This window comes from Chrysochloris asiatica, unplaced genomic scaffold, assembly GCF_000296735.1.
Source record: "Chrysochloris asiatica unplaced genomic scaffold, ChrAsi1.0 scaffold00339, whole genome shotgun sequence".
NCBI classification, from domain to species: domain Eukaryota; kingdom Metazoa; phylum Chordata; class Mammalia; order Afrosoricida; family Chrysochloridae; genus Chrysochloris; species Chrysochloris asiatica.
In genome coordinates, this window is record NW_006408857.1 from 2575535 (window position 1) to 2598381 (window position 22847).

The window sequence follows — 22847 nt, forward strand, 5'->3', positions numbered from 1 at the left end:
AAAAAAACTACATTCAAGATACTACAATGATTTCAAAGTTACCTTCAAGGGAGTTCTGTCATCCTGGGTGCAGAGAGCGTTTGAAGTCTCAGCAAGCTTAGTCACTTTGCTGGAATGCTGATCCAGAGGAAGAAGGGTGGGGCTAGAATAGTCATCACTGTCCTGGAGAGTGGAGTTTTCCAGTTCCTCCAATAAGGCATCTATATCATAAGAAGTAAGAGAATCATCAAACAGAATCTCTAAGTTTATGAAATAATGACCGCTAGAGCTCTGGTAGCGTAGTGGTTACGAATCGGACTGCGAGACTTAAGGTCAGCAGTTTGAAACTACCAGCTGCTCTGTGGGAGAAAGATGAGGCTTTCTACTCCCGTAAAGATTTATAATCTCGGAAACCCTGTACAGGGTCGCTATGGGTCGAAACCGACTCGATGGCACTTAACAACAACAACAAAAAATATCATCACAGTACCCTCTTCTTTTGGGTTGTAACTGCTATCAAACACCTTTCCGCACTCTTTATTTTACTTCAACAATGTGGCCTAGTCTACTGTTGTTCTGTTTTTCTTAGGTGTTGTCGAGAGTCAGCTTCAACCTACAACAACCCTGTGCACAATGGAACACACATTGCCCAGTCTTGCATCATCCTCACAACTGTTGCTCTACTTGAGCCCAATGTTGCAGTTACTGTGTCAGTCCATCTCATTGGGGGGGGGAGGGGGTCTTCCTCTCTGATGACCCTCTGCTTTACCAAGCATGATGCCCTTCTTCAGGGCCTGGTATCTCCTGATAACACATCCACGCTTCTAAGGAGCATTTTGGCTGTGCTTCTTCCATCACAAATGTGCATGTTCTTCTAGCACTTCGTGGTACTTGAAATAGTCTTCACGAGCACCATAATTCAAATGCATCGATGCTTCAGCAGTCTTCCTTTTCCGTTGTCTTTGTCCAGCTTTCACATGCATATGAGACGATCGAAAAGACTTTGGTTTGGGTCAGGTGCACCTTATTCCTCAAACTAATATCCTTGCTCTTTAACACTTTAAAGATTTACCCAGAGAAATACATCATTTTATTTCTTGCCTATTGCTTCCATGAGTATTGGCTATGGACCCAAACAAAATGAAGGTTTTGACAACTTCAATCTTTCCTCTGTTTGTTTTGTTAATTGCCGTTGAATGGTTCCAACTCACAGTGATCCTGTATAATAAGGTTACTAACGCTGTGCATCTTTGTGGTAGCAGAAAGCTTCAACTTTCTCAGATGGTGCAGCTGGTCAGCTCAAACGGCCATCTTCTCTTGATACTTGCTGCATCAACATTTTACCTGTGTTGTTGTTGTTAAGTGTCATTGAGTCAGGTCCGACTCATAGCAACCCTGTGTCGGGTTTCTGAGGAGCGCCTTGTGGGTTTGAACCACCAGCCTTGAGTGCTTATGCTACAGTGCTTATAGTAATAGGTGTATCCTATTACTATAGGTGTGGCACTGTAGGATAGAACCCATAGAATTCCTCAGTATTGACAGTTGAGGCTTAACTTTTTTCTTCAGTTCTTTCTGCTTGAGAAATGCCAAGCATGTTCTTTACTTCTGGTTCCCTAGCTCCAGGTCTTTGTACATTTCATTATAATCCCTTAGTCTGTCTTCTAGAGCTGCCCCTTGATATTTTCTGTTCAGCTCTTTTACGTCATCATTTCTTCCATGTACTTTAGCTACTCTATATTCAAGAGCAAGTTTTAGAGTCTTTTCTGACATCCACTTTGGACTTTTCTTTCTTTCTTGTCTTTTCAATGACTTTTTGCTTTCTTGATATTATTTCTATGATGTTCTTGATGTCTTCCCACAACTTGTTTGGTCTTCAGTCATTAGTTTCAATACATCAAATCTGTTCTCGAGATGGTCTCTAGATCCAGGTGTTATATACTCAAGGTCATATTTTGGTTCTCAGGAATTTGTTCTAATTTTCTTCAGCTTCAGCCTAAAGTTGTATATGAGCAATTAGTGGTCTGTTCCACAGTCTGATCCTGACCTTGTATTTTGACTGTTGATACTGAATTTCTCCATAGTCTCCTCCCACAGATGTAGTCAATTTGATTCTTGTGTATTCCATCTGGAGACATCTATGTGTACACTTTCTGCTTATGTTATTGAAAAGACGTCTTTGCAATATAAGTAATTGTCCTTGCAAAACTACAATCATTTCATTTCAATCACCAAAGTCATTGGTCTATTCTACTAGAAGATAAGTAATACCTCTGTCTACTGTAGCCTGCTTATTTCCTGTAGTTGTATTTACTTTCATCATCTCACTCTATAAGTTAACTTCCTTCATTGCCAGGTATTAATTTTTATGATTCATTTAGGGTAGATCACCTACAAAGATGCTCAATTAGAAGAACAAAAAAGTGAAATATTTTTCCCATCAAAAAATTGAAAGCCCTTATACTACAACTTCTTAAAAAACACCTATGTAGTAACAATTAATCTTAACCCTGATTTTTCTTTGGATTTCAGTCTGAAGAATCATCCTCAAGCTATACAACAAACTTCCAAAAACAAAGAATACAAATTCTGGCTCTTAGCGTATGGATAGAAAATGTGTAATTTCTTTGAGGGGAGAAATAAAAACTGGACTTCACAAATATTATACAATTACCTTTCCATTATGATGAAATGAATAGTAAGACAGGTCAGCTACTATAGACAGGGGTGCATATATTTCATTTAACCATCCTACCACTTTGAAAGGAGCTCTGGTAACATAGTGGTTACGAATTGGGCTGCTAATCTCAAGGTCAGCAGTTTGAAACTACCAGCAGATCCACGGGAAAGTTCCAGAAATCCACATTTCTTCCCAAATTCTAATAGGCTTTCTCCACCTCTACCCCTCCAACCCCATTTTTGTTTTGCTCTTTGAAATTTTAGAGAGATCCAATTATTTTCATGCAGGTAATTCAAAAGGGAATTAATATGCAGCCAGTCACTCAAGCTAAAGTTCGTCATTTTTCTATGCAAATCATTTTAGGGTTTGCAGCAACCGTCTGAAACAGGTAACGGCCACTTTGTTTTATTTTTTTAATTGAGAAAACTAAGAAAAAAATGAAATAGTTTCTTTAAAGCTGACTCGACGGCACTCAACAACAACAACCGCTTTGAAGGCACTCTGATAGCGTAGTGGTTATGAGACAGGCTGCTAAACTCAAAGTCAGCAATTCAAAACTACCAGCTGTTCCAAGAGAGAAAGATGAGTCTTTCTGTTCCTGTTCAGTTTTACAGCGTCGGAAACCCTATGCTGGTTCACTATGAGTCAGAACCAACTCCACGGCACATAACCCTCCACCAGCAGCACTTTGAAACAAGGAGTCTAGTGGCATAGTAGTTACTTGCTCAGCTGCTAAATGAAAGATTAGAGGCTTGAACATGCTAGCTGACTTGAAGTTTGAACTCACTGGCTTCCATAATATTTGCAACCTTGGAAACACTATTGGCGTTGTACTCTCTCCTATAGAGTAGCTATGCGTTGGAATGACTAGATTGCAGTGGGTCCCTCTTTGAGGTATATGTTGTTATTGTCCTTACTTTGTAGACTGAGAGACAAGCATAAGAAGACAAAAGTAACTCATTTTCGGCCATGCTGTCATTCAGTGAAGAACAAGGACTTAAACCTGGGCTAGCTAATCCCTGTGCCATAGATGAACTTCCAATCAGCCAGTTCCCCTTCTCACTTGAGTTTTCTGGGTCATCTTGGGTGTGTCGTGTCCTCCTCTGAAGCGGTTTCCTCATCTATGTAATGAAGTGATTAGATTAGAAGAGTAATCTTCAAACTGTGGGTAGCGAATGACCCATGAGGGGATCTCCAGTAAATTTCTTGTGGACGAAGGCATTAAAATCTGCTTCCACAAAGACTGCAGCCAAGAAAACCTTAGGGAACAGTGCTTCTCTGGAATGCGTGGGGTGCACAGGAGATGAAGCCAAGTCACTGGCAACGGGTTGTTTGTTTGTTGTTTTTTAGAGAACTTCTTACCACAAGCTGTGTGGTTTAAAACGGTTTCAAAACACTAGATTATTTCTAAGAACTTGCCTAGCTCTGAAGTTTGCAGATGAGGGAATTGGAGTTTACAGGGGGTTTTGAAACATAGATTATCATTTATTTCACATTTACATGCGTGGGTGGAGGGGGATGAGTATTTCTTAAAGATATAAGTAAAGATCTAATCATTTCTTACAAATTATTAAAATAGAAGGATTCTAGTGAGGCGCTGTAGGACAAGCACTAGACTGCAAGGTCGGTGGTTCGAACTCACCAGCTCATCCTCGGAAACCCTATACAGGGTCGCTGTGAGTTGGGACCTTTGCCTGGATGCAATTGTTGTTGTTGTTATTGTTAAGTGCTGTTGAGTCAGTTCCGACCCAAGTGACCCAGGTATAGGGTTTTCAAGTTGTAGCTGGTGAGCTTGAACCACTGACCTTGCAGTTCAAACGACTTTGCAGTCTGGCACATTAACCTCCAGCGCCACACCAGGACTCTAAGGATTAGGCTTCTTAAAGTATTTCTCTAACATATGTTTACAATTCTATATAGTAAAAGGTTTAAGAAGTTCTCCTAGCATAGTGGTTATGAGTTGGGCTGCCAATCTCAAGGTCAGCAGTTCAAAACTACTAGCTGTTCTGAGGGCGAAAGATGAGGCTTTCTACTCCCGTTAAGATTTACAGCCCCGGAAACCCTATAAGGGGTCGCTATGAGTTGGAACCAACTCCACAGCACACAACCACCACCACCATAGTTAAAAGTTTATAAAAAGAAAGAAAGAAACTAAAGTGAAAATAGAAAGTAAAACTTCTTGTTTCAGAACATTGGTAGACAAGTTATTCTGCTATCCCCTCTCTTTTTTATCTTCTAAGTTGTCGCTATGAGTCGGAACCGACTTGACGGCACTTAACAACAACAACAAGCTTTGCTCCAACCAGAAGTCAACGTTAGTTACAGATTCAAACTAAAAAGTAATTTACCACAAAGGTTGGGGGAGAGAGGAGACCATCTATAAGAAAAGTAAACCATATTCTACTTGTACAAAGGGTAGCTATGCATTGGTACCTAATGACAAGAGTATGGGTTACCCTGAGAAACACGAATTTATCAGCACAATTGAAACACTCCCTTTAGGGCCGTGAGTTGAGAGGCCTTTCTATTGTTCCTTATTTGTGCACATGTCACCAACACCCCCGGGTCATCTTGCCAGATTGTGTAATCTGAAGATGATTAATTTCAGTATGACAAATACAGGGTTACTGGTGGTAGTTACGGAGAAGGTGGAAGGTGGTAGGTGAGAACCAGACTGAAAACTCTATTACCCTTCATCTAACCAACAGCTCAAACCCCCTCCAGTAATGAACAATACCAGTATTCACAGGAAAGGAGTAAAGTGGGATCTCTTGGGGTCCCTCTGAATTTTAATTTCATTCAGAGTGACAGCCTGCTACTGGTTCCCTTTATCTAGCATTCCTGGGTGATGAGGTTTGACAAAACTTTCTGCGTGGATTCAAGCTACTAACGTAGGAAGTTCTACATAGGAGACACCGGCTACATAGGAGCCTGCCTGTGATGCTATTTCCCACAGAAGGGAAAAGGACACACCCCAAGTTTTGTAGGTTGCTATTGGAGAGAGAACAAGAGAATTAAGCTTTTAGGTATAGACATCAACAGCTATTGAGGTGTTGTTAACTGCCGTCCAGTAGGCTCCTACTCATAGGGCCCTAGTATAGGGTTTCTCAGGAGTGGCCGGTGAGGGTTTAAACCTTGCAGTTTAAACTGACCCTGCCGTCCAGTGCTTCTTCTACACCACCACACGGAAGAGCCATCTGGATAGTCTACCAAACGGCAGCTTCCACACTCAATGGTACTTTCTAGACCGTATTTCTCTACCATTCATCCTGCTCAGGAAAAACAAACCTATTCGAATCTATCAGTTTCTTATTATCTGGGTGGTGTTTGTTTTTTTAATTATACAATTGCATCAACACAATTCTCATAAATGGAGAACACCTTGTAAATTAATTGGTTTTGGTGTCAGATGCCTTGAAAAGTGGCTTTAAAGAAACTATTTCATTTTTTTCCTTAGTTTTCTCAATTGAAAAAAAACAAAGTGGCCATGACCTGATTCCAAGGGTTGCTGCAAACCCTAAAATGATTCTCATAGAAAAATGCCGAGCTTTAGCTGGAGCAACTGGCTGCATATTAATTCCCCTTTGAATTACCTACATGGAAATTATTGAATCTCTCTAAAATTTAAAAAAGCAAAACAAAAATGGGGTTGGAGGGGTAGTGGTGGAGAGAGTCTATTAGAATTTGGGAAGAAATGTGGATTTCTGGAACGTTCACCCAGAGGATGAAAGTTTAGATTCTATCCCAAAACCAAAATGGATCTCTTCAAGTATCAAAATAGATTTTACATCTAAAACAGATCAATATTTGTTAAACAACATCTCTTTTGTTCATTCAGCATTTCCATCTTCCATCTTTCTCCCATCCTCTACTTCCCCAGCCTTCAAATCACATCCTCGATTTAAAAATCCAATGTCGATGGTGTGTGCGTTTGTTGTTGTGTAGACTTGCCACGTGAAAAACCTAGGCTAATGGGTTGGCTGTTGGGGAAAGGTTACTGGGTGACTTGGGGTTAGTAAGGATGCCAGCAAGGAAAGCTGGCAAAGGCCACAGCATGAGTCCCAAGAATTGCAAGCCTTACACTACTCCAAAGGTCTGAAACGGGGATCTCCCTGAGCAACGTGGCCAATAGTCCCACTGCTGGTTTTAATTGCCACATAGTAGGAGGAGGTATCATATTTGCAAGCCACAATAATCTGTTCCTTCAGAATTCCACTGAATAAAAGGCTTAAGCAACGAAATCACTGATTTCACACTAAGCCATGGAACAAACGAAACCACCTTGGCCTTTCTCCAGCCTCTGCAGAGTCCTCATTCTTGAACTTCACTTCTACCTCCCTTCCTCATAATGCCCTTTCCTCCCCCTCCATTTTCTTTCTTTCTTTCCCCCCAATCACATCCCTGTAGCTGTGTGACCACCCTATGACTTCCTGAGCCTCCCAAAGGACCAAATGCCCATGTTAACATGCCCATTTCAAACACAATTCAGTCCAAAAGTGTTTGTGGAAAGACCACTCTATTGTTAGTACAAACTTCACTGCCTATGATGCCCCTGCAAACAGTGAGCCCGGAGTTTCCCATAACCATCATAGTTCCTCATGCTTCAGTCGTGGTCGGCTGAAGACAACAGAGAAGTGAAAATAAAATTTTCAGCATTACCCTCAGTCTGGCTAGAAGCATAGGCCACCACACAAAGGCATGACATTCTCTCAGTTTTTCCTCAAAGAAGCTCATTCTCTCAGTTTCTCCTCAACGAAGCTCCACTCACCCAACTCTTCCATTGTCACACTCCCAGAAGGCTCTGGTCTCTCAGGTCGTCAGGAACTGCTTTGGCATGTGTTGAAGAAGAGGACCACAAAGGAACTGAATGAGGCAGCGAGAAGCAGCCTCGATAACTCTTTCTGGTTCCTGTATTTGCTTAGCACTTCCTCTCTTTTGATTTTGTGAGTTGCTTTTCTTTCTTTTCTTTTTTTTGTAGGTCACAGTTTTAAAATGAAATAGAACTGATAGAAAGGCAGGTGGCAGAATTTGAATTCTGGTGGCGAATTGGAAGATAAAGATTCAAAATTAATTTAGCAAAATTTGAGTACTTACTATGTGCATGATTCATCTTGAATTCATCTTGAAGCAGAAATGGCAGATTTGTGCTTTGCATCCCTAGTGAGGGTCTCACTGAGGCTGCATATCAGGAAGCCAGTTTTTTTCTGTGATGGTGGGGAGACAACAGAGGCACAGCGTTCAGAAAATTTCTATCAGAATTAACTAGCATACCCGTTTTGCTCTTTAAAAGAAACCAAACTTAATTACTCAGAAACTAAGTTTACCCACTTTACTGAATAGACTGTGAATCTTTAAAAGTCAGGACTGATGCTTATTCTTGTTTGGATTGCCAGGGCCTGACTTATTTCAGGGGTATCTAAAGGACGCGCCATCGAGAAGGGTCACTCATTGGATAAGGACATCATCTTTGGTAAACTAAGTGTTCTCTATGTAGGCTGCTGTTAATGCTAATTTATGAGACCTCAAAGTACAGTGGGAAACACTTTATGGGACAGGTTGGCATGGCAGCTACCATACTGGGTTCATGACGTATGAACTATTGTGAGGACAATGCAGGACGGGGCAATGTTGCATTCTGTTGTACATAAGGTTAGCAAGACGCAGAGAACTCAGTGGCAGCAAAGGACACCACCACAGAGGTCATGAAGAATGAAACTAGAAGGCTGAAGATACCAGATGCTAACCTGTTGACATCGCAATGAGGCAACACGCCTGCAGAGCTGCATTGCCTTGCTCCAGTTTCTCTGAAAAGTGTTCTACTGAGGTTAATTTTTACCTTTTTAAGCACTGAAATTTTATTCACCTGGAATAAAATAAAACATTTACCCAATAAGTCAGAGAAGGCAATATATAAATAACTATATGACTCGATGGCACTTAACAACAACAACAACAAAGGGCCTTGTGAAATAAATATTGTCCCCAGTTTTACAGTGATGAAATAGGTCCACAGACTGTAACTTGAAAGAGAATCAGTTGGAGCTAATTCAACTTGATTTCAAAGTCTGTGATCTTTGTTGTGTTAACAAGTTCTTTTTTAGGTTAATCTAAAGGAACCATTCATTTTTTCATTTTTTCGTTTCATTGTGTCTCCAAGACTTCTTTTTGTATAACTGAAAGGAAATTCCCACTTTGCATTACTTCGAGTAACCATTGGATGTCAGTGCTGTTTCAAGCATGAGGTAAGAAAAAATTTCTAAACATTTTTTTATAACTGAAAATGAAATTAACTCTCTGAAAGTGCAAACAAATCAGTATAGAAGATAAAGCACTTGCCTGGTGTGGTGCTGTAGGAGAGGCACTGGACTGCAAGGTCGGTTTGAACCACAAGGTGAGTGGTTCAAAATCACCAGCAGCTTCTAGGAAATCCTATACAGAGTCACTATGAGTCGGAACCAATTCAACTTACTTAACAACAATTTGAAGTGGTACAGTAAGTCTGCACATTCCTTCCATCGTCTTCTCAGTTTTCCTGCATAGTTCATTATTTTGTCACAGAATCCTTCAGTATTACAGTTTGAGACTTGAATTGTGTTCTTTACTTCTTTGACGTTTAGAAATGCCAAGTGTGTTTTTCCTTTTAAGTTTTCACTCTGTACATTTCACTATGTTGTTGTTGTTGTTGTTATGTGCTGTGGAGTCGGTTCCGACTCATGGCGACCCTGTACAGGGTTTCTGAGGCTGTAAATCTTTACGGGAGCAGAAAGCCTCCTCTTTCTCCCGCGGTACAGCTGGTAGTTTCGAATTGCTGACCTTGCGGCTCACAGCCCAATTCGTAACCACTACGCTACCAGAGCTCCTACATTTCGCTATATTACTTTGTTTTCTGGAGTCACACTTTGAAATCTTTTGTTAGCTCTTTTATTTCATTTCTTCAATTCACTTTAGCTACTTGAAGAGCACGTTTTGGAGTGCTGGTGTGACACTGTGGGTTAATGTGCTGGACTGCAAAGTTGGTTTGAACTGCAACGTCAGCGATTCAAGCTCATCAGCTGCTCCTCGGAAACCCTATACAGGGTCACTATGGGTCAGAACCGACTCAATGGCAAACAATAACAAGAGCAAGTATCTTCTGACACTCATTTTGGTCTGTTTTTTTCCTGTCTTTTTAACCACCTTTTTCTTTCTTCACGTACGATGTCCCTGATGTCATCATCCCACAACCTGTCTGACTTTCAGTCATTAGTATTCAATGTGTCAAATCTAGTCTTCAGATGGTCTCTTAGTTCAGGCGGGATATATTCAAGGTCTTACTTTGACTCTCGTGGAATTGTTTTGATTTCTGCAGCTTCAAATTGAACTTGTATTATGAGCCACTGGTCTGATGTGCAGGCAGTCCCTAACCTTGTTCTGATGTACTGAGCTTCTTCATGGTCTCTTCCACAGTCGCAGTCAATTGGATTCCTGTGTACAGTATGCCATCTAACTAGGCCCACATGGTCACTGTTTATGTTATTAAAAATAAATAAATCAACAGGTTGTTAGAAAGACAAATGTGTCGTGGGAGCAGTACAGTCTGAATGCTCCTTAGAGGTCAGGATGGTGAAACTTCATCTTTTTATACTGTGAACCTATTATCAGAGGGACTAGGCCCTGGAGGACATCATCTTTGGTAAAGCAGGACCGTAAAATGGCCACGGTGGCTACAACAATGGGCTCAAAACACAGCAACGATTTTGAGGCTGCGCAGGCCCAGGTTTGCTGTGAGTTGAACTCAGAGGACAGCACCTAACAGTCTGCAGTGGTGACTGAGTCCAAATAACTGGAAGCAAACCTGCACTTCAGCACTTAGCTGGCCAGTATTGAGCAGCCTCAACAGTTGAACTGAATGGTTAATTAATGTGAAATCTACAAGAGATACCCAGATCTTGTTTCCACCCTCATTCTTCTGGAGTTTTGACACTTCCGATGCTTTATTTTCCAGCGGTAATTGACTGTTCTTGCAAAGTGTTCTGAATATAATGGATGAAAGAAAGGAAGAGATGCAAGAGGCCACCTGCATCACATATAGCAGCCTGGGAGATGAGCAAAAAGGAAACTCCCTTTTGACGCACGAGGACAAATTAGCTGTATACAGCACTGGTCAGACAAGTAACTTCTGACAAAGCTGCTCTTCTGTGTTTTCTGTGCAGCAGAAAATTTACAAACCACAAGTGGCTTCGAGACAAGAGGCAAGAGGGAGACCTTCAGCTTCTCGGGAGGTCACCAGAGTCCTGCTGACAACTCTTTCTTCCAGTTCAGGAACTACAAGCTACAAATTAAGTAGCAAATGACAGCTTCTTGATGTCTTAATGTCTGGTATCTCTACAATTTGTTCTACAAACTTTTATTAAAAGCCAACAGAGTACTAAGCAGTGTGGTAGGCCCCTGATGTCCTGCCTTCCAAAGGCCCCCAAGTTAGTGGGCCAATACTGGAGGTCAACACAAATAATGTTGACATAAACCTTGCTGGTCCCAGACGTGCCACTATATCAAACCAAAGTGGTTGTTGTTATGTGCCGTGGCTCAGAGTGACCCTGTACAGGATTTCCGAGGCTGTAAATCTTTACAGGAGCAGAAAGCCTCATCTTTCTCCCGTGGAACAGCTGGTAGTTTTGAACTGTTCACCCTGATGTTAGCAGCCCAATTTGTAACCACTACGCTACCAGAAATTGGTGGAATAAAAATTGAAATCTTTCAGAAAAGTGAGGTAGCACTGGAGGCACTCACTCATCTCTGCCAAGAAATTTGTAAGACAACTATCTGGCGGACTGATTGGAAGAGATCCATATTTGTGCCCATTCTAGAATGAGGTGACCCAATGGAATGTATCGACTCTGTTCTACAGATGATCTCTAAATTCAGTTGGGATATATTCAATGTCATGTTTTTGTCTTTTGTGGACTTATTTTCATTTTCTTCAACTTTCGCTTGAATTTGCATATGAACAACTGATGGTCTGTCTGTTCCACAGTCTGCCCCGGCCTTGTTTCAACTGATGATTTGGAGCTTTTCCATCGTCTCTTTCCAAAGATGTAGATGGATCTTTGCTTAGAGCAGAAAATGTCAGAAAGATGTTTCCCTGTGCTTTATTGACTACACAAAGGCTTTCGATTATTATGTGGATCAAGAGAAACTATGAACAACATTGCAAAGTACGAGTATTCTGGAACAATTTTGTTCATAAGGAATCTGTGCATGGACCATGAGGCAGTTGTTCAAACAGATCATAGGAATACTGAATGGTTTCAAATTAAGAAAGGTGTGTGATAGGGTTGTATTCTTTCACCATACTTACTCAATTTGTATGCTGAGCAAATAATCTGAGAAGCTGGGTTATATGAAGAAAAACGTGGCATTAGGATTGGAGGAAGACTCATTAAAAACCTGTGATATGCAGATGATACAACCTTGCTTGCTGAAAGTGAAGAGGACTTAAAACATTTACTGATAATGATCAAAGAGTACAGCCTTCATACGGATTGCATCTCAATGTAAGGAAAACAAAAATCCTCACCACTGGACCAATAAACAACATTCTTATCAACAGAGAAAAGATTAAAGTTGTCAAGGACTTCGTTCTTCTTGGATCAACTATCAAGACTCACGGAAACAGCAGTCAAGAAATCAAAGGAGGTATTGCATTAGGCAAATCTGCTGCACAAGACCTTTTTCAAGTGTTGAAGAACAAAGATGTCAGCTTGGGGACTAAGGTGCACCTGGCCCAAGCCATGGTATTTTCAATAATCTCACATGCATGCGAAAGTTGGACAATGAATAAGGAAGACGGTAGAAAAATTGATGCTTTTGAGTTATGGTGTTAAGACGAGAATATTGAAAGTGCCATGTGCTGCCAAAAGAACCAACAGATCTGTGTTGGAAGAAGTGCAGCCAGAGTGCTCCTTGGAGGCCAGGATGGCCAAACTTCGTCTCTCATATTTCGGACATATTGTCGCTGGAGGATATCATTGCTTGCTGAAAGTGAAGAGGACTTGAAACATTTACTTATGAAGAACAAAGAGCACAGCCTTCGATATGGATTACATCTCAATGTCAAGAAAACAAAAATCCTCACCACTGGACCAATAAACAACATTCTTATCAACAGAGAAAAGATTAAAGTTGTCAAGGACTTCGTTCTTCTTGGATCAACTATCAAGACTCACGGAAACAGCAGTCAAGAAATCAAAGGAGGTATTGCATTAGGCAAATCTGCTGCACAAGACCTTTTTCAAGTGTTGAAGAACAAAGATGTCAGCTTGGGGACTAAGGTGCACCTGGCCCAAGCCATGGTATTTTCAATAATCTCACATGCATGCGAAAGTTGGACAATGAATAAGGAAGACGGTAGAAAAATTGATGCTTTTGAGTTATGGTGTTAAGACGAGAATATTGAAAGTGCCATGTGCTGCCAAAAGAACCAACAGATCTGTGTTGGAAGAAGTGCAGCCAGAGTGCTCCTTGGAGGCCAGGATGGCCAAACTTCGTCTCTCATACTTCGGACATATTGTCAGGAGGGACCAGTCGCTGGAGAAGGATATCATGTTTGGTAAGGTGGAGGGTCAGAGAAAAAGAGGAAGACCCCTAACGAGATGGATTGGCCAGGTGGCATCATTGATGGCATCAAGTGTAGCAGCGGTAGTGAGGTTGGCCCAGGATCGGACATTGTTTCGTTCTGCTGTGCATGGGGTCACTATGAGTCGGTTCCGACTCGATGGCACCTGACAACAACAACAAAGGTGGAGGGTCGGAGAAAAAGAAGACCCCCCAGCGAGATGGATTGGCAAAGTGGCAGCATCAATGAGTTCAAGAGTGGCAACAATTATGAGGTTGGCCCAGAATCGGGCAGTTTTCGTTCTGCAGTGCATAAATAAGATCTGAGTGGATACCCACTCGATAGCACCTAACAACAACACGCTACCAGAGCTCCTAATCAAACCAAGGTAAGGAGCATTGTGTGTCCACCCTATATATGCTACGCCAACGCAAAGCAAAAAGTAGGAAAAACCCTCACAGTCCTGTTCTGATCAGCAACTGGAACTCTCACTTGGGAGGGTACCGGTAAAGAAGTCACGGCCCAATGCGGAAACACTTGCCTCCCGGGAAGAGTAAACTCGGACCGCGGAAGGAGTATAAACTACTTTTCCCATCGAACACCTGTCCAAAAAGAGGATGTCCCAGCATCCTCTCCGATTCAGTTTTCTTAACATAGTTCGCGGCAGCCCACGGCAACTAGAACTTCATGTCCCAGAATGCCTAGAAGAAGGAGAATTCTACGCATGCGCTCACAGACGGGTTCTTGTGGCCCCTCACGACCCCACCCCCGTCCTACTCGCCACCATTTTGTTAGAGGTTTTCATCCGGCAACCGAGGGGATTTTTTTCTTAAAGGAGAAGCGCCAGCTGAATTTACCGCCCCCCGCCCCCCAGTCTCCCTGCAAGACCTGGCGACGCTGGGGACAAAAAAAACTAAAGACAGGAAAGAGGGGCTCAGGGTGGAGATAGAAGAACGACCAGGCTGTTCCCGCGGACTGAGGAAGGCTAAAAAGAGCCCTGGTAGCATTAGCGACTCCTCAGGGAGGCAGGTGCGCGCGCAGGCAGTCCAGGGTACGCGCGAGGCGAGGAAAGAGGTGCGTTTTCTTCCCACCAAACTCCCTCGCGAGACCTGCCCCTCCCATTTCCCCTAGCGCGCGTTGATCTCCAGAGGAGGGGAAAAGGTCATTTTCGGATTGTCGCGAGACGCAACCGTTTAACGGTGAGAGCGGGTGCGCGGGGAAGGAAACCTCGCGCGCTCCCTTGGAGCTGTTGCCTGATTGGTCGAAGGAAGGCGTGTGGGTGGGCACTTGCTACGCCGCTGCGTGAGACGCCGGAGGGGCGGGGACAGGAGGTTATTCTTCCTCTCCGATTGGCCCGTGGGGCGTCCGCGTCGGACGCGCGCGCGGCGCCAGCGGCTGCGGACCGTGAGTGGCAGGGGGCGGGGGGGCGCCCTCGGAGCTGGGAGGAGGGGAGGGGGGAAGAGGAGCGCAGGGTGAGAGTGAGCCGGACGCTCCAGGAGGCGAGGGGGGCGGGGGGAGCAGCGCCGTGGCCGCCGCCGCCTCCGCCTCCGCCGCCTGGGACGAGGGGGTGGGGACGGACGAGCCCTGATGCCGGGGGAGACGGAAGAGCCGAGACCCCGGGAGAAGCAGGACCAGGACGGGGGAGAGGCGGCGGCGGCTAAGGCGGCTCCAGAGGAGCCCCAGCAGCGGCCTCCCGAGGCGGCGGCGGCGGCGCCTGCGGGAACCACGAGCAGCCGCGTGTTGAGGGGAGGCCGCGACCGGGGCCGGGCCGCTGCGGCCGCCGCCGCCGCTGCAGTGTCCCGCCGGAGGAAGGCCGAGTACCCGCGCCGGCGGAGGAGCAGCCCCAGCGCCAGGCCTGCCGACGCCCCAGGGCCGCAGTCCCAGGCCGCGAAGCCCCCGTCTCCAGCTCAGGGCAAGAAGAGTCCGCGACTCCTGTGAGTAACGCCGTCTTTCAGGTGGTGGCCAAGACCCCCCTCGGTCGGCACGCAGCCCTCCCGGCTCCCGTAGCGCCCACTCCACGTGACATCCTGCCTGCTCTGCCCCCTGCCGGCTCCGCACGCGCGCCCCGCGCCACCCGGCTGTCCCTGGGGCCGTGCCCCGCACTGCCGGGCTCCCCGAAACCGCCCCGGCTCGGTTCCACCTCTCTGCTCTCCGGGAGCCCCCAGCCCGCCGCCCGGCCGTGCCCCCTTTGTCATCCGTGCACTGTCCCCGCAGCCGCGCTCCGCGTTGCATCAGCCCAGCACCGCCCGCGCCCGCGCCCGCCCGCTTGTCCTCCATTAGCCTGGGAGCTGCTGTCCTGGCGTTACCGATCGCGCGACCCCGGGAGCCGTGCGCACTGGGGCCCGCGGCCCGCAAGGGGCCGCCCGTGTTGGTGGCGACTCGCATAGCAGCCCGATGAGTGTGTGCTTCAGCGCTTTAGTGTTCTGTTTTGTGAGTTTGTTAGTATTTTTACGCTGAGAATTTGCTTCCTCATGTTTTCGTGTAGCTATTTCGTCCTTCAAACTAGATTCATCGGAAGGGACTTTGTTGCCTATAAATATTAAAGGAACCGTGAACAGCGAGCTATGAGCGTAAAGCCTTTAAATGTTTATCCAAGTAAAACTCATGGAAAGAACTCCAAAGCACACATGTTGGTAGAGGCTAGATGTCATTTGTATTGGCACTATTGCTGGAAGCATCGCTTGTGCCGTGCGACTTTCAAATTAGAAAAAAAAAAAAGCAGTGAAAATGGTCAGAGAAGGAGCAATCAATCAGTTTTAAGTGCTCATCTATACCATATCCCCATAGGATGTTGCTAAGTGCGGCCCAGTAGAATCGGTTCCGACTGATAGCGACCCTGTATAGGGTTTCCAAGGAGCAGCTGGTGGGTTTGAACTGCTGACCTTGTTCGCAGTCCAGTGCTGATTCTACAGCGCCACACTTTAGCGGCAAGATTTTGACGTGTTGCAAAATTAAGAACTAACATTGATTCCCGCAAGCCAGCCTCAGAAGTCTTTGTAAGGAATAAAATTCAAGGGTGTAGTTTGGAATTCGACGAGCTGTCAAAATATTGAATCGTTTAAATTTACAGAATTTAGAAACTTTTGCACGACAGTTCTGTGAACAACAAATATCTCTACTGACAAATAATTTTGGTCTTGAAAAACGGCATCATTACTTTTATTTAGATGAGTACTGTTGTTGTATGTGCCGTGGAGTCGGTTCCGACTCAAAGCGACCCTGCACAGGGTTTCCGAGGCTCTTAATCTTTACGAGAGCAGAACGCCTCATCTTTCTCCCGCGGAGCAGCTGGTAGTTTCGAACTGCTGACCTTGTGGTTCGCAGCCCGATTCGTAATGATGAGTACTAGTTAATTTTAAATCTGGTGACAGTAAGGCAGTGAGTACTTTATAGTTGCGATTTTCATGTAAGTTTTCCAAATTATACAAAATCGGATTTTTCATTTTTTGCCAATGAATCACTTCGGACCCATGCATAATGTGCGTCAAGCTAGGATTGTTCGCCATAGGGTTTACAGTAGTACCACTAGGCCTTTCTTTCTTCCCAGACCCCCTGGATGGACTCAGACCTGAACGTTTTATTTGTAGTTAGCAGCTGAGTCTGGTAATTAACCAGTTGGACCACCTAGGGACTATTACCACAGAGGTTGTTGTTGAGTTGCTTCTGACTCATAGCCACTCTGTATGGGGTTTCCCAGGAGGAGTGGCTGGTAAGCTTGAACTGGAGACGTGGTGGTTTAAACACAGGTTAAGTGTCATTGAGTCATTTCTGACCTATAGGGACCCTGTATAAGGTTTCCAAGGAGCAGCTGGTGAGCTTGAACCACCGACCTTTGCAGTTCAAACGACTTTGCAGTCTGTTGCATTAGCCCGCAGCACCACACCAGGACTCCCAAACACACATAGGGAAGTTATTTTGTAAATTCCTTTCCCTTCTCATCTATTTGAGAGTTAAATGAACCTGTGTCTCCTTATAGAAATGATCAAAGGTGGCAGTTTTACCCACTGTCAGGTTTATTTTAACAGTGGAACTTTTCAAAGGATAGTTAGTGCCTTTGACTTGACTAAATTGCTTCAGCTTTATCTCTGTGGTGTTTCTTGTGGGGAGATAAGAGGAGTCTTAATTTTTAGTGTCCTTCCCTCGCCTAATATCTAAAGGTAGTAAATAGCAATAAGTAAGTACTCTTTTCTCTGAGCCTCAGAGCTGCCTTTTGATTATGGATTTCAGATTGGTAATAAAATTTTCATCATGATCATGGTTTTGTTTACTTCATGGCCCAGAAAATCAGATCATCTTGACTAAGCAGGAACCCTGCCTGGTACAGTCCTCTTCTGGGGAGTATAAAGTAGGCATGGTTCCCTGTCGCCTAGGCCCTGCTAGCACTGATTGGGGAAGATTTGCTAGACTTGTGCTGGGTCTGCACCTTTTCACAGTGAAAAGGCCACCCTGCTCACCAGCTGCTCCTTGGAAACTCTATACCAAGTCTTTATGGGTTGGAATTGGTTCCATAGCACTTATAACAACAATGGGGTTCCCAAGGAGGAGTTATTTTAACACTAATTAAAATAACACTAGAGTTATTTTAACACTAATCACCTACTTTGTTTAATCCTTTAATTCATTTCTAGACGTTTTGGTGTGGCACTTGTAGGATGAGCACTGAACTGCTTGCTAACCACATGGTCAGCACTTCAAAGGGCGCGAGGAGTCTGAACCAACTTGACAGCACTTAAGTTTTGAGCATCAGCTACTGAAAAGTATCTTCTGACCTTGGATTCATTTCTACTTGCCAAATAATTTGCTTCATTCAGGTCCTTTTCCATATCCCAACTTTTCACCTATGAAATTCCAGACATCAACTGACATTTGTTTCTCTTGATTAAAGAGACGGCAAACTATACAATGTACAACAGCATGTTGTATTTTTGTTAAATACTGTTGAACTGGTTCAAACGCAGCAACTCTGTGTGGGGTTTCCTTGGAGCAGCTTGTGGATTTGAACAGTTGACCTTTTGGTTAGCAGTCCAATGTTTTTCGTACAGCACCATGCCAGGATTTTAAAGAGAAATTTGGACTGTTTGAAGCCTGTTCATATTAGAAAGCAAAAGTACCATAGTAAAAAAAAAAATAAAAAAAAATTGGACTTTTAGCCAGTAAACCCAATTTTTACTATTCATTTGGTTAGCATAGTGATTATGAACTGGCTGCTAATCTCAAAGTCAGCGGTTCGAAACTACCAACTTGCTGTCCTGTGGGAGAAAGATGAGGCTTTCTGCTCCCATAAAGATTTACAGCCTCGGAAACCCTGTACAGGGTCGCTGTGAGTCAGAACTGACTCCACGGCACATAACCACCACCACCACCAGGCTAACCTCTTTAAATCTGCTTTCTCATCTTTAATCTGATGAATTTGTGCAATGAGGTTAATTGTTGGATGATAATTAGGTTGCAATTTTTGTAAAGTCTCTTAAGCAACTTATTAACAACATTTTACTTTTTTTTTTTTTTTTAAGTGCTCACAGGTACATTTTGAAATATTTATGCATTAGGAATAAACATTTTGCTTTGAATAAACTTGCTCGGGAAAGACATAAAGTTTAAATGCTTGGAATCATAAAGTTTAGGAAGGAAATAGTAAAAGAAAAAACTAAATTTGAAGAATAGTTATGCTGTACACTCAGTTGTTGTTGTGAAATGCCGTCAAGTTGGTTCCGACCCATAGCGACCCTGTACAGGGTTTCCAAGGAGCGGGTAAGTATTAGGCTGATAATTTTAAGCCAATCAGTTTCAAGGTTAAGATTCTCAGATTTCCAATGCAGATGGCAATACATCTCTTGCTTACGTTTTCAAGTAACAAGAAACATGTGGTAGCACTGGCATCGTAGTTTCCAGTGTATTTGTTTTTAGAGTCATATATTAAAACAGCCATGCCCTTAGTATAAGTTGTCAAAATTAAAACTAGGTTAAAAGATAAAAGCTTCATTTTATCTTGTAAGTTGTTCTTTTATCCTTTGTATGTCAGTGTTTAAAAGTCCATATTAAATACTTTTTTAAACTTCTAGTTCAGCTGTTGAGCATCATTTGACATATTTTTACAAGTCCTCCATCAGGTTCAGGTGAGTTATAGGTGAAGGAAAAATATTTCTGGTATATGGAGTTCCATATTTTGGTATATTTTATTGCTAAAAGTAAAATGATGATAAACCTTTTGGTGGCACTTTCTTGCTATTTCATTTTTTAGAAAAGCATGAGGGTCATGAGTGAGGATTAAGAGGCTATAATCTGAACTGAAAAATATTTCATGGCTCTGAAGAAGCCTTCAGTTGTGTAAGATGTAATTTATCAGTTTTCTTCTAGGGTGATTAATATGGTAATAGAAACATGGACCCATTCCAAAAGGTTTTCAGAAAGTTTATTATTTAATGTTTCAAAATTTTAGTCGTTATTTCTGTAGTTTTCATTTAGAGTTAGAAGGATTAGCAGTTGTCTTGAATTAATTGTAATTAGGGGTAGTGTAGTGGTTACGAATCGGGCTGCAAACTGCAAGGTCGGCAATTTGAAACTTCCAGCTGTTCTGCGGGAGAAAGATGAGGCTTTCTGCTCCCGTAAAGATTTACAGTCTCGGAAACCCTGTACAGGGTCGCTATGGGTCGGAACTGACTCCACAGCACGTAACAACAACAATATAATTTAAGGAGACAGAAGACCTGGTGTGGCGCTATAGGATAAGCACTGGACTGCTTGGTCAGTTTGAACCATAAAGTTGAGGGGTTCAGATTTCTTAGTGGCTCCTCAGAAAACCCTCTACAGGGTCATTATGAGATGGAACCAATTTGACAGCACTTAGCCACAACAAACATAAATTGAAAATAGAATTAAAGTACTAAACTATTTAATAAGAAACAAAAAATGATACCTAGTCTTCTTAAAGAACAGAATTTGTATTATTCTGTGGGTTCTGTATTTGCCCTGAGTACTCTGGTGGTGGTGGTCGTGGTGTGCTGCTGAGTCAGTTTCGACCCATAGCACTGCTGTGTAGGGTTTCCGAAGCTGTAAATCTTTACCAGAGCAGAAAGCCTCATGTTTCTCCCATGGAATGGCTGGTAGTTTTGAACTACTGACTTAAGGTTAGCAGCCCGACTCGTAACCACTACGCTACCAGAGCTATAGTAACATATAAAATGGTCCTCATTTTTATTAGGTTTACTTGCCAAGCACACAAACTCGTACAGCTTTGTAGTGCTCACTAGCATCTTTCTGTCAGAGATAGAAGGCATGTTGATTTTTGAAGTTGGGATAGGTATAGGGGAGCCCTTTACTGTTGCAATCTAATTTGCAAAGTTCAAGTTATATTTATTTTTGAGATACACCTATTGCCATTTAAGAAATAGATTTTAAACATAGTTTTAATTTGTATTTTAGATTCATTTCATTTTTATTGTGAAAATTGTGAAATACATAAAAAGCAGAGAAAGCAATATAATGAAACCCCAGTATCTATCTTAGAGGTTTAGCAGATACCAATACTGTTTAAAGGAAAACAATCTGTCTCAAATGCTACTCCTATCTCTGCACTGTCAAATAAAAGAGCTCACACAAGCTACGTAGATTTGCATTCATAAAATAAAATGCAGTGTCTGTATTACACCACCTAGTTCAGGTGTGCTCAGTAGTCTGATGTGGCTGCCGTATTGAACAGTTCAGATACAGATGTTCATTATCACAGAAAGTTCTGTTGGACAGCAGTGTGCTAGAGTATATCATTCTGGAGATTAGCTTGTTACTTGAAAAAGGTAATTACTTGCATTTTAAGAAAATGTACAAGAGTGTTCAATTAATATTTGATTCTCATTTCTTTCAGATGCGTAGAAAACGTAACAACGGATAAAGGTAAGATTTGGTCCACTTTGTTACCACAGTTGTTTATAATCTGATAAAAAGAATGAATGCCAATCTAATGATTCAATTTACGGAGTCCTGGTCTGGCGCTGTGGGTTAATGCACTAGACTGCAAGGTCGGTGGTTCAAGCTGCTTCTTGGAAACCCTATTGCTATGGGTCAAAATCTACTTGATGGTACTTATCAACAACAACATAAACTCAGTTTAGTTTCCATTAAAAGTGACTTCTATTCAGTAAAGAATTACTGAATTGTAGGTTCAGGTTATTTAGATGACAGATTTGAAGAGAGGGCTGTCTTGATGTGCGTACAAATTTCAGGTGGTTTGAGTTGGTTGACAAATTTTTGAGCTGCTTGTTGATGGTTGTTGGGTTTTTGGTTTTGTTTTTAATGAAGGGATAAAGAAAGGAATGATACTGTATGGATTTATGTGTAGACAAAATATTGATGCTGTTTGTTAAGGTTTAGTGGTGTTGACTCTGTTCCAACTCACAGTGTATTTATATAGGGTTTGCGAAGAGCTATTGGTGGGTTTGAACTGCCAAGCTTGTGGTGCAAACTGACCCGTGGTCCAGTGTTTATGCTATAGCTCCATACCAGGACGCTGGTAGAGGCTCAGATTATAAATGCAGTTTAAAGAATGCAGAAAGAAATTCTTTGAAGGTGAAAAATTAAATGAGGTCATTTCTCTATAGAGATTGAATTTGAAGCATGCCAATTGTCTATATCCATATATATTTATATATTTTTAATGTAGTCTTTTGCATCTCTGGATTATTTTGAACCTTAAGAGACTATTTCACTGTGTTTAGACTTTGCAGATTCTGAGTTCTTAACATTACACCCTCATGTTGGATCAGTTACTGGCTCATTTTTTTTCCCTTTTCTGATTTTTGGCTTTGTTTTTTTGATGCTGCATTCAAACTCACAGGACCCTTTAAATTAGAGCAAATATTCTTTTAGGCATATCTCATAATACTGATGTCTAATCTTAACCTAGATCTGCATAGCCAGCCTCCAAGTCCTGAAATACACTTTGTAATAACTGGGAGCTGAACAGTTAGCTTTTTGAAGATCCACTTATAACTTGCTAGGAGTCCTGGTGGTATAGTGGGTTATGCAAGGTCAACAGTTCAAACCCATCAGCTGCTATTCCTGTAGAGAAAGATGAGACTGTCTGCGCCTGTGAAGATTGAGGGCCTCAGTAACCGTTGGGGGAGCTAGTGTATTCTGTCCCAGAGGATCACTAGAAGTTGGAATCGACTCTGTGGTGGTGTGCTACTATTTCTTTAAAAATGTGTTTGTGAGTGTGTGTGTGTGTGTGTGTTGTAAATGAAGGGTTTTTTTTTTTTTTTTTTCTTTTTCTTTGTCAAAATTACTTTAAGAAGCCTGACAACGTTCGATAGACTCCTGTCAACCCGGATTGAGACCTGGTTGGCCAGCAGTATGTCAAGACCTGGGGACTCCTGGGCCCAGAGACAGGGACATGGCCACAGAGGACTAGAGTGGAGAGTGAAGCATCCAGCTGATATGAAGTGAGGGCAGATACACAAGAACACCCGTACTTGCAGATAGTACCCACTTGACCTGACTTCGATGGCTGGATGATCAGAACTCCACTAGAAGAAGAAAGAAGAGGGGGAAAAGAGTAATCTGCTACAATTTGATGAACTTGACCTATACTTATGGATGTAGTAG

The 22847-nt window shown here is 42.8% G+C and overlaps 2 protein-coding genes across 3 annotated transcripts in view; one reads left to right on the plus strand and one right to left on the minus strand.

The window, feature by feature from the left end:
- Positions 1-7582, minus strand: part of LPXN (leupaxin) — a 52871-nt gene extending 45289 nt beyond the window's left edge. Inside the window, exons 1-2 of the mRNA XM_006875764.1 lie at positions 7425-7582; positions 43-200 (exon numbers count right to left, since the gene is read on the minus strand). Coding sequence (XP_006875826.1) covers positions 43-200; positions 7425-7437 — 171 coding nt within the window. The 5' untranslated portion in view covers positions 7438-7582. The remainder of the gene's footprint in view (positions 1-42; positions 201-7424) is intronic.
- Positions 7583-14670: 7088 nt separating this feature from the next.
- ZFP91 (ZFP91 zinc finger protein) overlaps positions 14671-22847 on the plus strand; it is a 28918-nt gene continuing 20741 nt past the window's right edge. The window contains exons 1-2 of one of the 2 annotated variants that reach the window (XM_006875766.1): positions 14671-15184; positions 21112-21140. In XM_006875766.1, coding sequence (XP_006875828.1) covers positions 14838-15184; positions 21112-21140 — 376 coding nt within the window. In that variant the 5' untranslated portion in view covers positions 14671-14837. The remainder of the gene's footprint in view (positions 15185-21111; positions 21141-22847) is intronic. The other variant, XM_006875765.1, reaches the window with a different exon arrangement.